Source organism: Tamandua tetradactyla, chromosome 7 (genome assembly GCF_023851605.1).
Source record: "Tamandua tetradactyla isolate mTamTet1 chromosome 7, mTamTet1.pri, whole genome shotgun sequence".
NCBI classification, from domain to species: Eukaryota; Metazoa; Chordata; class Mammalia; order Pilosa; family Myrmecophagidae; genus Tamandua; species Tamandua tetradactyla.
In genome coordinates this window covers 74,159,300-74,176,281 of record NC_135333.1, presented here as the reverse complement: position 1 = coordinate 74,176,281, position 16,982 = coordinate 74,159,300, and the positions used below count along the sequence as shown (strand labels likewise).

Sequence of the window (16,982 nt, the reverse complement as noted above, 5' to 3'; positions counted from 1 at the left end):
CCAGCATTATAGATTGAATTGAGATATTCAAGTCTTTACCCTCGGTCCTGTGAATGTGGCCCTACTGGAAATAGGACCTTTGAAAAGATTAAGTTGAGGTCATAGTGGATTTGGGTGGGTCCTAATCCAATATGTCTGGAGTCCTTATAAGGAGAAGGTATTTGCATACAGATAGATAAAGAGACAGCCATGTGATGGAGGCAGTAGTTGAGTTATGCCACAAGCCAGAGAACAACAGGGATTGCCATCCACCCCCCAGAACCCTGCAGACTTCAGATGAAGCATGGCCCTGCTGACACCTTGATTTCAGACCCCCGGCATCCAAAACCGTGAGACAAATTTCTGTTGTTCAAGAAAACTACCCAGTGGTTTTCTGTTACAACAGCCCTGGCAAATGTAAGACACCATATTTATGCCCTCCTCACTTGTAGGCTGAGGCTCACAATCTCAGCAGAATTAAGAAAGAATTTTGTTGTGAAGACCTGAGGTTGTTACCTGTCAACCCCTCAGTCCTCAGCACAGTGCAGGGATGGCCCAAGCATCTCTGCTGGGCTTCTGTTTGGTACATATCTCCACCTGCAGCAGCTTCTCAGATTTGAATTTGCTCTGACCTTCCTGGTACCATTTGTCTGAAGACTGCCGGCAGGCCACTTGGTAATGGAGGCTTCCTGTCAGTGAAAAAGCAGGTCTGCACTTTATACCATAATTGAGTGGAAAAAGGATTTACCTCATCAGGGCACCTTGTCCGTCTGACTCTGTTTCACTTTATTATAAACAGAGACTCAGGGCTTCATTTTTTATAAAAAAAATTTATTGAGATGATGTAATTATAGGCTTTTCTTTAAAAATTATTTGCAACTCACTGGCCCTGAGAAAAGGCATTTTTTTTTTGTTTTTTTTTTTCTTTTTTGTTACATTCATTTGATTCAGTCCCTTAAAAACCCCACACCTCATAAACAACAAGAGATTAGAAACTAAACAAAAAAAAAAAAGAAAAATGAAAAAGAAATTCTAGATTCGTTCTGGTTTGCAGGTGGTTGCAGTCACAAAGAGAAATCTTCAAGAATGTTCACTTGGCATGTGTGAAAGAGTCAGGGAGTTTGCAGTTGTTTAGTGTTGATGCTGAGGGGGCCCAAAGAGTATCAGGTTAGTCTTCTGTGGTTTTTAGACAGGCAGGAATTACTGTGTTCCCCCACTCCCAACCACTATTGGCTTCCTTATAGCATGTCCTTTATTCCAGGTTTTGCTCAGAAGAGAGGCAGGCTGAGTGAGTGAAAGAAAAGCTTCTGACTAGCACCGAATGCTTGGGCAAAGAAAATGCCCTTTGTTCTTTGTATATTTTTTTCAAACCTTTATATTCGGCTCTCTAGGTGGGAATGGGACAAATGGGTGGGTGGGAGTTAAATCTTGGCTGGTTCTCAATGCTAGGTTCTGTACTGGGTAAGTTGTCTGCCCCGGGACAAATCATCTTCCCTCTCTGATATTCACGCTTCCCTTCTGCAAAAGGGAGTTAATGTTTCAATAATGTATTTAAGGTTGGATCCGAGGCAACGAAAGGTGGAAATGGTAGTTACTTAGTCATTTAGGTAAATTCCATCATAGCCATTTAAATTTCAGCTAAAGCTACATTCTCATTTGGAGAGCTATCAGTTTTAAAAGATAATGGACCAGAGGGTTCCAAATATAACCATAAAAAGGAGACATCATCAGTCTTTTATTCTTTTTTTCCTGTAGGGATCCCGCAGAACATTGATGATGCTGCCTTAGACTTGATCTGGGGGACTTGGGTCAAAAAGATCTTGGAGACAATATCACCTTCAACATAGTCAGTTCAGCTAATTGCTACAGCTTTCTTCTAATGGAGAGGAGGCAACATGGCCAACTCAAGGTTGCTAGAGAATTTCAAGATAAAAGTGGGAGGATCCCTCTTTGATAGAGTTGGAGGGAATTCTCCTCTCCCTGCACTGCTCTTCCTCTGCCTTTCCCTCTCCTGATTCTGATTTTGTAAGCCAAGAATATTCCCATGATGACAGTGGGGAAAGGGCAACATTCTAGCACTTAGTGTTAAAATGAGATGTTTCATGCTAGATGGATTCTGCAAATAGAGTGCAAGCATCCTACAGGGTAGGGATTGTATTGGACTCGTTTTGACTTACATGGTCTAGTAGGTGCGTCAAAAAGGATTGCTAAATTGAATCTGAAATCTCTGGCACCTCCATCTGCAGTGTGTAACCACTATCCCGGTGTCAGCACTGTCTAGGTCTTTCTTGAAGAACAAATAAGGAAGACTTTTACAGTTAGGAATCAGCAGAAGATCACTACTGGTTATATTTGAACGGGAAAGAAGACTCCATGGGAAATGGCACCTTCTGCTATTTCTTCTGGTGGCTGAAGGTATCATCCTAAGTCTAATATATCTTTATAGGATACTGCTTTAAGTACAGAAATTCTTGGGGCAAAAGGGAATTTCCTTCCATAATTGAACCATATGATTCTTTGAATAGTAAGATACTGAGGTCTTATACCTGGGTACGTGGCCAGAATAAGATGTCCCAATCTTAGGAAAGAGTAACATCATGCCCTGGTCTCTATTTTCACCCTTTCTCTCCAGCCCTTAAACTACTCTGAAGTATAGACTCAATGGTGTTCACAGCACACAAGGTGTGGTGTTGGGCTTACTTTCTCCATTTGAGCCCTGTCATCAGCTATCTTAGAGGCTGGAAAATGTACTACAGTGAGCTGAACGGTCTTGACAGTCATGCTGGGATGCTGCTAGGACTTTCATTACCATTCTCTTCATAATGAGACCCTCTAACCTCACACAGTCCCTGACTTAAAGGCAAGCCCAGAATTCCTTGAAGTGAGTGTGTGTGTGTGTGTGGGGAAGGTTAGGATGAGGGGCGACTGGCCAGCTCAGTGTGTCTACCTGTCCAGAAGAGGCAGGAACAAAGCAAGACCAAACAGCCTTAATCAACTCCTCAATTCCAGTATCCTTGAACCATAGTCAATCTACTTGTCCCCAAACCCCACCCCACTCTACCCTCAGTGGCCTGGTCAGTAAGGCCAGTGAAGAACTCTTTTGGCCTGTGTGCTCCCAACCTCTACAAGCCTAACTCAACTCAGAAACAGCTCATGGAAAGCCCAGGGGTCTGGCTGCCTCACCAGGAAGAGTTGCTGAGAATGAATGGATGTTCACTGGAGTACTCATGAGACTTACTCAACTGAGTAGAGGAAACAGAACAAAGGTGGGTTGTGGAGGGGTAGGAGGGAAGCTTTATAAGGCAGGACTTATCTTTTGGATAAAGAAGACTGTTCTCCTCAAATTGGATATCTGAGCCTATATTAACGAGTCAGTTAGAAGGCTAGAAAAGAAAAACAAAAACTACCTAAAACAGTTCTATAAAAATATGTTCTCATCAAAAGTAGTAAGGATTGACCTTTGTCTCATTTCACAAGATGCTACAAACCTTATTTTGAGGTGGAAAAGAACCACAAATGGAAGGAAAGAAAGAAGGAAGGAGTAACGTGTCTGAGAAACTTCCTGTCTGCGCAGGTTGGGTAGCAGTAGCTGTGACTGAGGCTGTACTTGGGGAACCTCCCATCTCAAGTGCTCTGCACCCACAGGGAATCAGGAAACTTTCAAAAAGGCTAGGCATTAAAAAAAAAAAAAATCAGGTGAGGATATGAAATAACCACAAGATGGCCTTTGGAATAATGGTGCAGAGAAGACCTTTTCTTCCTCTTGCCTAGCCTCAATACCCTGATTTGGGAAAATTATCCCCACAGCAGAATATTTTTACCCAGTTTCAGGACTGCCAGGGCTGTGTGGTATTTAGAGATTTTCTACTTTACAGCACTTGCAAGCTAATCCCAAGATGTAGGGGCCTTCCAAATAACTTGGATTGCCTTTTTCCCTTATATTATGCTCTGAAGAATCACTGAGCCATGAAGATCTCACAACATTTTAGGGACAGCCTACTAGACTAACACTTATCTTTCCAGAGTACAGCAGCATCTGTAATGTTTTTTGCCTCTCTCAGATGCGTGGCCAAATGCCAGGGTATGGATCTGATTTTGGGGTGCTGGCCACAAAGCATTCAGCTCACCAATACTGTTTGGGTGCCAACAATTCCCGAGACACTCCAAGAAGCTGAACTCTGCTGCAAGGCATCTGACACTCAATGGCAGGGAGGCAGGATGGAGACAGGGAAAAGATGGAAGGAAAGAGGGCAAGAGAGAGAAAAAAAGAACTCCCCTTTTCACTTTATCTTTTTTTTTTCCTCTTCAGCCAAGACCCAACAGGAACAAACCTGATGTCAATGACAGGAAAAAGAGGAACCTGAACCTTTCTGCAAGGATTCCCTTTCCTGACTAGGTGGGCTTGCCGCATTTGGTAAGATTTGCAAAAAAAAAAAAATATATATATATATATAATAGATATATATTTCCATAGGAAAACAATATCAGATGTCTTCCTTTATATGAATGATGAAAAGTTAAACTGCATGTTCTTAAAAACAAGACCAAAACCAAAAATGCCATGAAACTAACAATAAGTGGAAGGGTGAAGGTGAGGAATTACAGATGGAGAGATTCCAGATGAGAAGGAAATGTGAAACGTGAGTCCCAGGCTTGTGTCCGCTGCCAGAATTCCAGCCCCGCCTTTGCTGGGTGGTTTGTCTAAGGTGCTCTGGGGTGCCTCCTGGTATGCAAGAGAAGTGTCACTCCCATTTCTGGGTCTCTTTCTTTTCAACTCTCCTCAGCCCGCCTGCTCCGTGGCTCCTCCAGCTATCCTGGTGGGCGGGGTGTCCTCTGCTGTCAGCCCGCTGGGGTGGGGTGTTGGCTCCTTCAGCATTCATCTTCTTGGTATATTTGTTCGTCCAGCTCCTGGGACTCAAGGTGCTCCAGACGGTCTGTCCGGCCACTCATGATTTCATCTGGGGTTTTCATAAACCTTTGGAAAAGGAAGCAGAGGAGTAAAGAGATTATATTTTCCTAATGTCTTAGGAAAATATAATCTAATATATAAAGAGAGGCCCCACCATCCCATATAGCTGGAGAGCTACCGAAATCTGCCACTTGTGCTAATTTGGGGTAAATGAGGGAAAGGTGCCCTTTCTTTGAACTGCTGAAGACCTCAGTTATGCTAGATCTTTTTGCTGTCCCACCAGTTGGGAGTGTCCCCTGGAGTGGCACATTACTTGGACACCCATATGAGGAAACCCTGGCATGCACTGCCCACTTATCTGGAGTTTTCTTATTTTTAGAGAGATTATACAAAGACCCATGATAGCTGCAATTCACCAGATTGTGAGCTGAGGGGATGGTATTCAAAACTTTTGAATTTAACTCAAAGGATACCATTAAACTCTGAGTGGAAATTTTTGATAATAGGGCAAGTTAGTGATGCTTTGGGGAAATTAGAAGGGCAAAAAGAAAAAGAATATGATCTTCCCAAAATGTTAGCAATTACTCTTTTAGTCTATCTCCATTTGTAGCTGGGTGTATATGCCAAGCCTTTTCTTCCTGTCCAATGGATTCCTTTGGAAATGACATTAGTGACATGTCTCAACCATAATTTACATGTTTAAGGTAGGTGGCCTGATTGCAAATATTCTGCACTTACTGTGGGAAGGCACTTTTCATAGCCTCCAAATTGGGCTTTGTGTCTATACACCTTTCCTTTCCAATATTTTCTGACTTGTACCAGATGAACTGTCTTAAAACATACATTTTATTTCATCACTCCAAGTTCAAAAGTCTATAACCACCACTTACCAACCTGTCCATCAGGGTCCTCTACTATATCTACCCAGAAAACTCTTATTTTCTCCTGCTTAGTAGCACAGACCCTACACTCCAGTCCCAGATGGTCTTTTTCCTTAAGTATAACATGGCTCATGTCTCCATCAAACCTTTAGTTTTGCCCTTATCTGGAATACTCTTTTCCTTGCCTTGCCTGTCCAAATCCTACTCATTCTTTCTGTAAAGAGTTACTTAATGGCATTGTCCATACTGAAATCTTCCTTCCATCAATTCCTACAAATCTTGTAAAGGGTACCCACATTTAACACTTCACTGGATTACATGCTTGGTCTTACACCAAAGAGCCTTCATTTTGTGGCAGATCTGTCTTCCAACACGTATTTCCTTGGAAAGGACCAATCCTTCCCTCACTAATAGCACAAATCTTTCCTCGTATTTTGTTGAAAATATTTTATTGGAATCCTATAAACCTTCCAACTACTACTGGTTGTTTTTTTTTTTTTTTTTGTGGCCATTACTACTAAATGTCTCAAGCTGGATGCTCTGTAGCATCTGTAGATAGTCTTCTATTTTCATTCCCTAGCTAAAGCTTCTTCTCAACATGTGAAGTCACTAATGATTCCTCTAGACCAAGTCCATAGATAATTCTGTACTTGGCCCTCTTCTTTTGACTACTTTTCTATGTTGAGCTTCTGATATTCCTCACCAGGCTTATCAACAAATATTTATTGAAAACCTCCATGAGGTATAAAACAGCACATAAAATATCACTGTCTACCTTCTAGGAGCTTAGCTTTACACATACAACTATTAAAAATGTAAAACCCAAAGCTGTTAAGGCCCAAGGGACTGAAAGAGGTGATGGAAGAAGATATCTGCATGAGTATTAGAGCAGTTGACGAGGGTCTCATGATGTGCAGGAGATTTGAGGTGGGCCTTGACGGTGTTGAGGATTAGAAAGGCAAAGTTAAAGGAGACACATATATCTGGCATAGGGAATCATACTAGTGTTTTAAGGCAGCTGGCAGTATGTATTAGGAATCTGGGAGGCAGGGGAGTAGACTAGAGATAGAAAGAGGTTGTTGAATTAATCCAAGTCTGAAGCACAAAGTCCACACATGAGCCTCTGCCTCAAGAGAAGCAGTAATACAGACTGTGCAACAGGACTGGATACAAAAACTCAGAAATGGACAGCACAATACTACCTAACTGTAATGTAATTATGTTAAAACACTGAATGAAGCTGCATGTGAGAATGATAGAGGGAGGAGGGCTGGGGGCATAAATGAAATCAGAAAGAAAGATAGATGTTAAAGGTCAAGATGATATAATCTAGGAATGCCTAGAGTGTATAATAATAGTGAAATGTACAATGTACAAATTTTAAAAATGTTTTGGCATGAGGAAGAACAAAGGAATGTCATTGTTGCAGGGTGCTGAAAATAGATGATAATTAATACTTTAAAATGTCACCTTATGTGTGAGACTAAAGCAAAAAATGCTTATTTGTTACAAAATTTAGATTTTGACTAGAGCATTTCCTAATATAACTCATGTAGACAGTTTGATTGAATGTCATAAGTACTTGGAATCTCAGGTACACATGAGATTTTGTTGGTTTGTCCAGAGTGATCCCCCGATGAATCCCAGAATGATTTGATCAGTGACTGGAAAAGTATTTGCAAGCCCCCTTCGGGGAATGGTGAGAGTGGGGAGAAATTCAACTTCCTCAAGTTGAATTCTTGATATTCTCACAAGCAGTATGGACAACCAAAGCTGTAGGCTGAGCCCCCAGTCTTGGGGTTTGTTCATATGAAACTTAACCCACAAAGGATAGGTCAAGTCTACTTAAAATTTAGGCCTAAGAGTCACCCCCAAGAGAGCCTCTTTTGTTGCTCAGATGTGGCCTCTCTCTCCAGCCAACATGACAAGCAGTCTCACCACTCTCCCCCTCTCTGCATGGGACCTGACTCCCAGGGGTGTGGACCTTCCTGGCAATGTGGGACAGAGATCCTGGAATGAGCTGAGACTCAGCATCAAGGGACTGAGAAAAACCCTAGAATGAGCTGAGAATTAACATCAAGGGATTGATGGAACCTTCTCGACCAAAGGGGGAAGAGTGAAATGAGACTAAGTGTCAATGGCTGAGAGATTCCAAACAGAGTCGAGAGGTTATCCTGGAGGTTATTCTTACGCATTAAGTAGATATCACCTTGTTGTTCAAGATGTAGTGGAGAGGCTGGAGGGAATTGCCTGAAAATGTAGTGCTGTGTTCCAGTAGCCATGTTTCTTGATGATGATTGAACAATGATATAGCTTTCACAATGAGACTCTGTGAATGTGAAAACCTTATGTCCAATGCTCCTTTTAGCTACTATATCAACAGAAGAGTAGAACATATGGAATAAAAATAAATAATAGGGGGAACAAATGTTAAAATAAATTCAGTTTGAAATAGTGGTAAATGAAAGCGAGGGGTAAGGGGTATGGTATGTATAGTCTTTTTTTTTCTCTATTATCATTTTATTTCTTTTTCTGTTGTCTTTTTATTTCTTTTTCTAAATCGATGCAAATGTACTAAGAAATGATGAATAGGCAACTATGTGATGATATTAAGAATTACTGATTGTATATGTAGAATGGAATGATATCTAAATGTTTTGTTTGTTAATTTTTTTAATTAATTAAAAAAAAGTTTAAAAAAAATTAAAAAAAAAAAAAAAAAGAGAAGCAGTAATAAGCCTTTTGCCTTTTTTCCAGCTTCCAAATCTCATAAGAGTGCTTGTCATTGGTCGACTCTGACCTAGAACTTGCCAGCAAGAAATCCTGGGAAATACAGTTCCCAGGCTATAGACCAGAGTGGGAGTGGTGCTGAATAACAACCAATGAACAGAGCAGCAAAATGGCTGACTTGGTTATAGGGAAAGTCAAAGACAACTAGTTTCAAGACTGGTTGCTTAAAACACTGGTGATGCCAATGGTGAGTAACATAAAGACTCAGGATTTCTAGTATGCGAAGAAGGTCCATTTTGAACACTGTTTGAGATATTAAACAAGGGACAGGTCCTATAAGAAGGTCTTGGAGATTCAAATTTGGAATTTCAGGAGATTTTATTTTAGAGCTGGAGATAGCAATTTAAGAGTTGAACCAATTCATCTAGGAAAAAATGTATAGAGTGAAAGAATAGGGAGCCAAGGACTAAGTTTAGTATGAAGGAGGAGATGGTATCAGTAGAATTAGAGGAAAGAGTGTTGTCTTTTAACTTCATTTCATTCCACTTTCATTTCTTGAACATTTTCTGTTTCTTTTGAAGGTCTTAATTAGTTTCATCACTCCTAAGTTACCATTCCTTCCTAATGCTAAACCTCAGGTTCTCTGTTCTTTCCAATAAATATTTATCACCCTGGTGGACTCTTCTCTTACATAGTGTTAATTTCCACTCATATGTAAATAATTTCAAATCTACATCTCTAGCTCCATCTGTCACTTTTCTGTCCTACCTGCATAAACCTATAATCTAAGATCACATTTGTTGATTTCTCCTTCTCCCAGCCATTGACTTTTCCAACCATGTCAGTGACTATCAGTGTTACAGGTCTCTTTCTACCTCTCTCACTCGGTCCTTCAAATCCCTTCTTCTTCCTCTTCTAATTTTTTCTCCTCTCTTATAAAGTAATAGGAATCAGAATCTATGTGGTATGCTAAATAGTGGGAATTCATTAGCCGTGAGGAATTGTGGAAAGGGGAATGTCTAGTTCAGTGGCTTTCAGACTTTCTGACAATGATGCATTAAGAAATATATTTTATATCATGACCTATAGCACACACATACCTGAAACAGAATTTGCATAAACCATAGCCACTCTTACTTCATGTGACAAAGTTAGATATTTTCTATTCTCTTCTATTCAATCCTATCCTATATCATTAAAAAAAAGTTGTTACTGACCCATTGAATCTATTTCATGTAATGACCTGCAGTTTGAAAAATACTGGCTTAGAGAATAGCCTGCAGGGTTGGTAACCTCAAGTAGTAGTCTAAATTTATTTCCTTGCTTTGCCAATGATGACATGACTCTGATTACTCCCTCTAACTATACTGGACTTTAATACCAGATAATAGTATTTGATCACTGCATTATTTTAAAGGTGAGTTAGATTGTGTTTACTTAGCTTTGGCTTTACTTCAGGGCAGGCATTAGTTAAAAATATATATATGTATTATTATTTTTTCTTCTTAACTTCTAACACTAAACCGGCACATGAAATTCAACTTGCAATAATGATGGCTTTGGGTATCAAGCAGGCAGGCAGAGATCTTAACAGTCTTCCCCTCCCCCTTATTTAAAGAAAACAAAATTCTCCCGAAAGAAGGAAAGGAGAAACAGGAAGTGCTACCTGAACAAAAGCCTTTGTCCTGGCTCCTTCCTGATAATGTTTAGTTTGTAGTAGTGGCGCAGGGCTCTGGACATTTTCTCATAGGTCATGTTTGTTCTGTTCTGTTTTTTTTCAAAGGAGGAAGAGAGAAAAAAAGCACAACGACACAATGAAATGAACCTCAGCAAAGCCACTGGGGGAGCTATTAAAATAAAAGTTCTTCAGCTGCTCCATGTGATCCTACCAGTTTGGGAAAACTACCTGCTCACCTGCCGCCTTCCAGGTCCATTCATTTCCATCCCTCTGCTTTTACATGCACGGCCACCAGGGCTTTTTTGTCTAACTCTTTGTTAGAAATCTTGGAGCTCTTGCTAATAAAGTATGCCTCTCAGCAACCTCCCTTTCCCAAGAAGCTTTCTGCTGTGCCTAAGCAATTTCCTGCAGTTTCCCCTGGGCCAAATTTGGGTCAAGCCTTCACCTTCGGATCCACTCATGATTTCTCTTTTGTTGCACTAACCTTTCCCAAACTGGTGTTTCTGGTTTGTCATTCTAAGGAAGAGATTTTTCTGTTTAATCTCCTATTGTGGATGGAGAATACAGTGTTTCCCAGCCCTGGGGCTCTGGGACAATGTGGGAGCTGCAGAGGGGTTTTTCTCAGTGACTCACACATTCAGGTATCTGCCATAGGGCCTTGCCATATTTGTTCATGGGCTGCCTTCCCGGGAGGCTCGGGACTGGACAGTGGGCTGCACCTCCCCGGCCTGTCCTTCTGATCTGGCCTCGGGCTACACACTACCTCATGGGCTTTACCCCACATCCACCTGTCTGATGTTCAGGTTATGGTCACCCATTTTCTACATCAGCATGCTTGAACAGTCTTCCTGAGTCTCAAAGACGTTCAATTTTTAAAATGCCATCCCCTCTTCCTAATTTGGAAAATTGCGGGGCCATCGTATTTCTGTTGCACTGTTTGCTTTTGAAGGGCATGTTTTCAAGTCAAGTCTTTTCCAGGTAGAAATGGGCTTTTGTGAACATGGGAATTTTAACTAAGCAGAACAGAAGTGACACTTTCCAAAGCTCCCCTGTAGAGTCACAGTCCCCACTGTGCTTCCCTCTTACCTGGCCCCTAATGATGGCACTGGGGGTGGAGCCAGGTCAAGGGGAGTAGGAGAAGGGGTTACTCAGAGTACAGCCCCATCAAACCAGGATATGCTGAGGGAACATAAGAGCACCTGGCGTAGGTAAAATGGGGAAACCTTTAATTATTTCCTTCCCTTTGCAACCATCTAATTATTTACCCAGTAAGGAATAAACTAGATAATTACAGGCAGACTTAGGAAGCAGAAGACAGACAATTATCCTCCAGTCCAGTGATAAAGACTTTATATTGGCATCAGTGTATGGAGCAAATATCTGGTACCCTTTACCTTATGGTTTCCCCACAGTCGAGCCAGTCCATTGGGATCCACTATCCGGAATATTTTGGATTCTTTGTCTTCCCATCGGATGAAATTTTCGTACCGGGTGTCAGAAAGCAGCTGATAGACATAATCCCAAAGCAGTCTACAGTCTGGAGGAAAAGGGCAAGAAAACACTGTTGAGAATGGTTCTTGCTGCGGCACTAACACGAATCGGCAAATAACCCAGCAATTGCTTCTGTGCATTTTGGATTGATTGTCTAACATCCTCATTTTCCAGTAAGGTCCAGAGAGGTCAAGCGAGATGGCACTGGAGAAGTATGGCCTTTGAGCTGAAGCATGGCCTTAGAGACCACCCCAACCAAGGTGAGGATGCAGGAACCTGAACAGAGGAAGCAATGAGTCCATGGTCATGAATCACACTTTGAACTTGAGCACTGCCATGCGAAAGACTCTAATTGCAGATGAGTGGCTGTATGTGGGCCATGCTGGAATGATAAAAGGGGAGCAGGGGGAGATTCTCCATGCTCCAAAGTGGTAAGAACACTGGTGCTAAAAGATTACTTTGGTGTTGGTGGGTAATACTGAATGGATAAAGTTGAGAAGACTGGAGTAGGCTAAAAAAGAAAAAGAAGCATGATAAATGAACAGGTGTGGGAAAAGTAAAACTATGTCACTTGGCAACTTTATGGAATAGTGGCTAGCAAAGCTTTTTTAAAAATTCAGATATATTCTCATTATAGTATATACTATGGAGGTCTTGAACATTGTTTTGTTTTAATGGAATAATGGTAAAAGGAAACCAGGGGGGAAAAAAATCACTTTCTCCATTTGCAAAACAGATGTCTGATCATTTGGTCCAGCAACAAATACTTATTAAGTGATTTACCAGGCACTGTGCTAGGCCTAGGTTCTCAGCTGTGGATTGGCAGATAAACCTTTCCCTTGTTTCAGTGCTTTCTGGCTTTGTGCCATGAAGATCGGTCATCTGCCCTTTAGCAGAGCCTTGACAGGCAGGGGGATAGGGTGTGTAGCTTCCAGGTTTAGCTGATGTTGGACTGAGAATAAGAGGAAACAATTTCCAGGTGTTTGCTGTAGATTTTGGGAGCTTGGAGGCATTATCCAGAATGTCAGGTAATCAATGATCAGTTATTGACTGTGAGATATGTACTGGGTACTTAATGTACATTATTTCTAACCCTTACAGAGGTTGAAATACCTTGGCAAGAAAGGGAGAAAATTCAACTTCCCCATGTGGAGAATTCCTGATTTTCTCACAAGCAGTGGGGACAACCAAATCAATAGGCCGGGCCCTCTATCTTAAGGTTTGTTCATATGAAACTTATCCCTGCAAGGGATAGGCTAAGCCTACTTAAAATTAGGCCTAAGAGTCACTCCCAGAGAACCTCTTTTGTTGTTCAGATGTGGCCTCTCTCTTTCGGTCAACATGACAAGCAAGCTATATTTCTGTTTCTGAAATACCTTTGGCCTGAGCTCCCTGGGATTTGAACTCTGGGGCTCTTGTAGTACAGTGTGCTGTCTGTGCTGGTCAGGTCTGGGCCTAGCACACTGGGGGGGGGGGGGGGGGGTAACTGATCGTAACTTGGAATATCTTAGGGCCAACAATTCCTATCCCAGAGAAAGAAACACGCCCCTCTTTGGAGTCAATTGACAAGGGGATTTCAGCCAGGTAACCTTGGACAAGTTTCGTAATTTCCCTGAGGTTCTGTTTCCTTGTTTATGAAATGGAAATAACATTTACTTTGCAGGATTACTGTGTTAGTGATAATGTGTGTGAAGAGAAAGTAATGAAAATAACAACACTATTTATTGGGTGCTAGTTGTAGGCACTGTGCTGTGTAACTCTTGAAGGTCAGTTATACTTGACCCCTTCCGTCACCTCATGGATAAGGCAGGTGCTGTTGCTATTCCTGTTTTATAGATGAGGAAGCTGGGGCTTAGTGGGTTCAGTCATTTACTCACTGAAGTGCACAGCTTATGGGTGATGAATGAGGGTTCTAGGCGCTGTGCAACAGAGTATGACACCATACTCTTGGAGTTTGAACCCTATTCAGAGTAACTGATTAGTGGGTGCATATTTGTAAAATTTTAGGGCTTTCTAGGGCAACATTGAACCCTGTCTTAGTGCATCCTTTGTGAAATACAACTTTTTCTCTGGACAGCCGAGGGAACTGTCATAAATGTGGCATTTTCCTGGAAGATTAATTTTTCAAGGGACTACTATTAAACTTAAAGGACCCCAAGAATTTAGTATTCCTTTCTCTCTACACTGGGGTGGGGGGAAAGGATAATTTGTGTCTAAAAAGTAAAGTGATGCATAATTTGTTGTGTTTTGGTGAAGCACAATGTAGTGGTATTCTTAAGATAATGACACCATACTCTTGGAGTTTGAACCCTACTCTAAGAACAGAAGCTGACGAGTCACTTCTATTACCATCTCTACCTGCTGGCTGAGCACCTTACTGCCAGAGGGTAGGCAACAATGGGCAGGAGGGAGCAGGGCTACCAACCCTTACATCTTAAGTACCTTGTGTTAGTTCATAAAATCCATCTCAGTAAATTTTAAAGGACTGAACTCACACTATCCAACCACAATGGAATGAAGCTAGAAATCAATAACAGAGGGAGGACTAGAAAAATTCACAAATATGGAAGTCAAACAACACTCACTTAAGCAACCAATGAGTCAAAGAATAAATTAGGAAATACCTGGAGACGAATGAAAATGAGAACGCAACATACCAAAACTTATGGGATGTAGCAAAGGCAATGCTGGAAAGGAAATGTGTAACTCTAAATGTTAACATTGGAAAAGAAGACCTCAAGTCAGTAATTTATCCTTACACCTGAAGGAACTAGAAAAAGAAGAGTAAATTAAACCCAAAGTGAACAGAAAGAAGGAAATACTAAAGATTAGAGTGGAGATAAATGAAACAGAGACTTAAAAAAAGAGAGAATCAACAAAACCAACAGTTGCTTCTTTGAAAAGATCAATAAATCAACAAACGTTCACCAGACTCGCAAGGGAAAAAAACTCAGAAATGAAAGCGGGGCACTACTACCGACCTTACAGAAATAAAGTACCTTGCAAAGTCAGGTTCCACACCAGATTGAGAATAATTTAGGTCACTTTTAAGGCACTTGATAGAAAAACAACTCTGGTTTCTAGGCAAAGAAGTGAAGTAGGCAAAGTGTTTAGTTGTCCAATTCTGTCCTGCCATCAAATGTCAGAAACACTTTAATTTCCCATGATTTACTAATTGGAAAACACCTGATAACACCAAGTATTAACACATCCCATGCCAATAAATTAGAAGGAATGAAGGTGGTTTGTGTATAACTCTTCCCTTGTTTTCCTATGAGGTTAAAATAATTTCCACTATAAACAGGTTGGGGACACTTTGTGATTTCTCTGGATTATACTGTAATTCTCTAGTGTGTTCATTTTAATAAAACTTAAGAATCTACTTGGCTGTCTTCTGTAGTTCAGTATAATGCAATTTTGCCCACATGGAGGTGAGCGATCACCCGGCAGCCCTCTGGGCTCTGGCTGGAAGGCTGTTCACTCAGGGGCCTGTTTTACAGCCTCCCCAACTGCCCAAGAATTTCCACTACAATGTTTCTGTTGCTCCTCTTTTATTTCTCATCAACAGTGACATGCAACCTGGATCACTGTCCAAGTTAGAGTTTAACTGGCACTGGGATATACCATGTTGGTTTTTCAGTGATGTCAAACAGAGACCTTTAAATAAATTATTTACAAAAGAAAATCTAGAGACCTAAAGGGTAGATTATCCATTTCGATAGTAAATGGATGATAAATGAAGAGCAGGGTTTACCAGAGAACACATTTTACCTGTAAGCTTCTAGAAATTTCACACACTTTTCCCTTTCCAAAGTGTGAAAGCAAGCTCAAACAAGCTAACAGTTGATCATTTTAAGTGACATTTCATCCAGCAAAGACAACCTTAGCTGACTAATAAAAATATGTTGACATTCAAGATGTACTGAATTACTCGGTCACTAATGGAGGTAGCAACAGGATTTATGTGGCATAAAGAAGTTGTTTCAAGCTTAAATGCTATTGATTGTTTTGTTTCTTTAAAAATTATGTCCAGATGATAAAAATACCCTGACCACATGACAGTTTTCTACAATTGAAGTTCATCCCATATGGGTTATTTTTGTTTCCAACATTTCAATTTTAAAAGAGGCTGGTCCTCTTTAGTTCCTAGATCGTTTGGAGGCTGGATGGTGTACTTGGACTTTTTCAGCTTTGCTGAAACCCATGTTTGTATAGATACAACATTCCGTAATCATCAATGAAGATGCTTAATACTACATAATAAAAATTCACAAGCTCTATAAACAAAAGTCCATCCCACTTACTTAAACATGCATGTGAAATAGATTTTTTACTCACAAGATATTAAGTGCATTTCTCTTAAAGGACTTTCTTCTATATGAAGTCATGTGGCTATTTTATACAAATGTCCATTATTTGGACAGTCTCTTCCATAAGAGGAAGTTTATGAAAGGGTTTAGCTTGAGTGAAGTGCCATTTTCCAATTGTAGAAAGAGCTCTCTCTCTCTTTCCTGCTGGGTGAGGTACCCCAAGTATCCACAGCTAAAAGGCATTGTAAAAAATTCTTTCCTGTGGTTAAGAAGAAATATTTTCACTCCCACGTCTGTCTCCTACCAGAGACTCATTGTTTAAACTCATTGCACAGAGATTGTTAAAAGTGGGCAATACACACATAACCAACATGGTTTCTAAAGGAAAAAAAAAACATGCTAGACAAAACTGATTTTTAAAAAATTTGAGTAGGCAAGTTAAGTTATTGACAAAGGGAATGTTTAATGACGATGGTTAACTTCAATTTCAGGAATGTTTCTAATAATGTAATTTTATGTTGTTTTAATTGTCTAAGTGGAATTTTAAACACAGGCCTACAAACCAGAGTTCCATGGGTATAATTCCCAACAGGGAGAGACTGTGTGTCCCTGTTGAATTTCTTTAAATTACCTAAAACTTAATACATTTATAATGAAATGGGTAACACCCAAAACAAAATGTTGCTACTACGCGTTGTAGCAGTGGTTCTAAACTGAGGGCAATTTTGCACACATCCCCAGGGCACATTAGGCAATGTTGGAAACATTTTTTGGTTGCCACAATTTGGCACGGTAGGGGGAACTTCTACTGGCCTCTGGTGGGTAGAGGCCAGGGATGATGTTGAGCATTCTACAATGCACAGCCCCCCCCCCCCAACAAAGAATTATCCAGTCCCAAATATCAGTAGTGCTGAGGTTGAGAAACGCTGCTTATAGAGTCACTGAGTTTATAACATTTAGGGGGCCATCTGCAGGTTAGGCTCCCAACACACCCCTCCACCCCA

At 40.8% G+C, this 16,982-nt stretch overlaps 1 protein-coding gene across 7 annotated transcripts in view; it reads right to left on the bottom strand.

Annotated features, from left to right (window-relative positions):
- Nucleotides 1–834: 834 nt before the first annotated feature.
- ETV6 (ETS variant transcription factor 6) overlaps nucleotides 835–16,982 on the bottom strand; it is a 242,566-nt gene continuing 226,418 nt past the window's right edge. For all 7 annotated transcript variants that reach the window (XM_077170075.1, XM_077170076.1, XM_077170079.1 and 4 more), the window contains 3 exons: nucleotides 11,572–11,714; nucleotides 10,166–10,266; nucleotides 835–4,954 (listed from right to left, as the gene is read on the bottom strand). In XM_077170075.1, coding sequence (XP_077026190.1) covers nucleotides 4,849–4,954; nucleotides 10,166–10,266; nucleotides 11,572–11,714 — 350 coding nt within the window. In that variant the 3' untranslated portion in view covers nucleotides 835–4,848. The remainder of the gene's footprint in view (nucleotides 4,955–10,165; nucleotides 10,267–11,571; nucleotides 11,715–16,982) is intronic.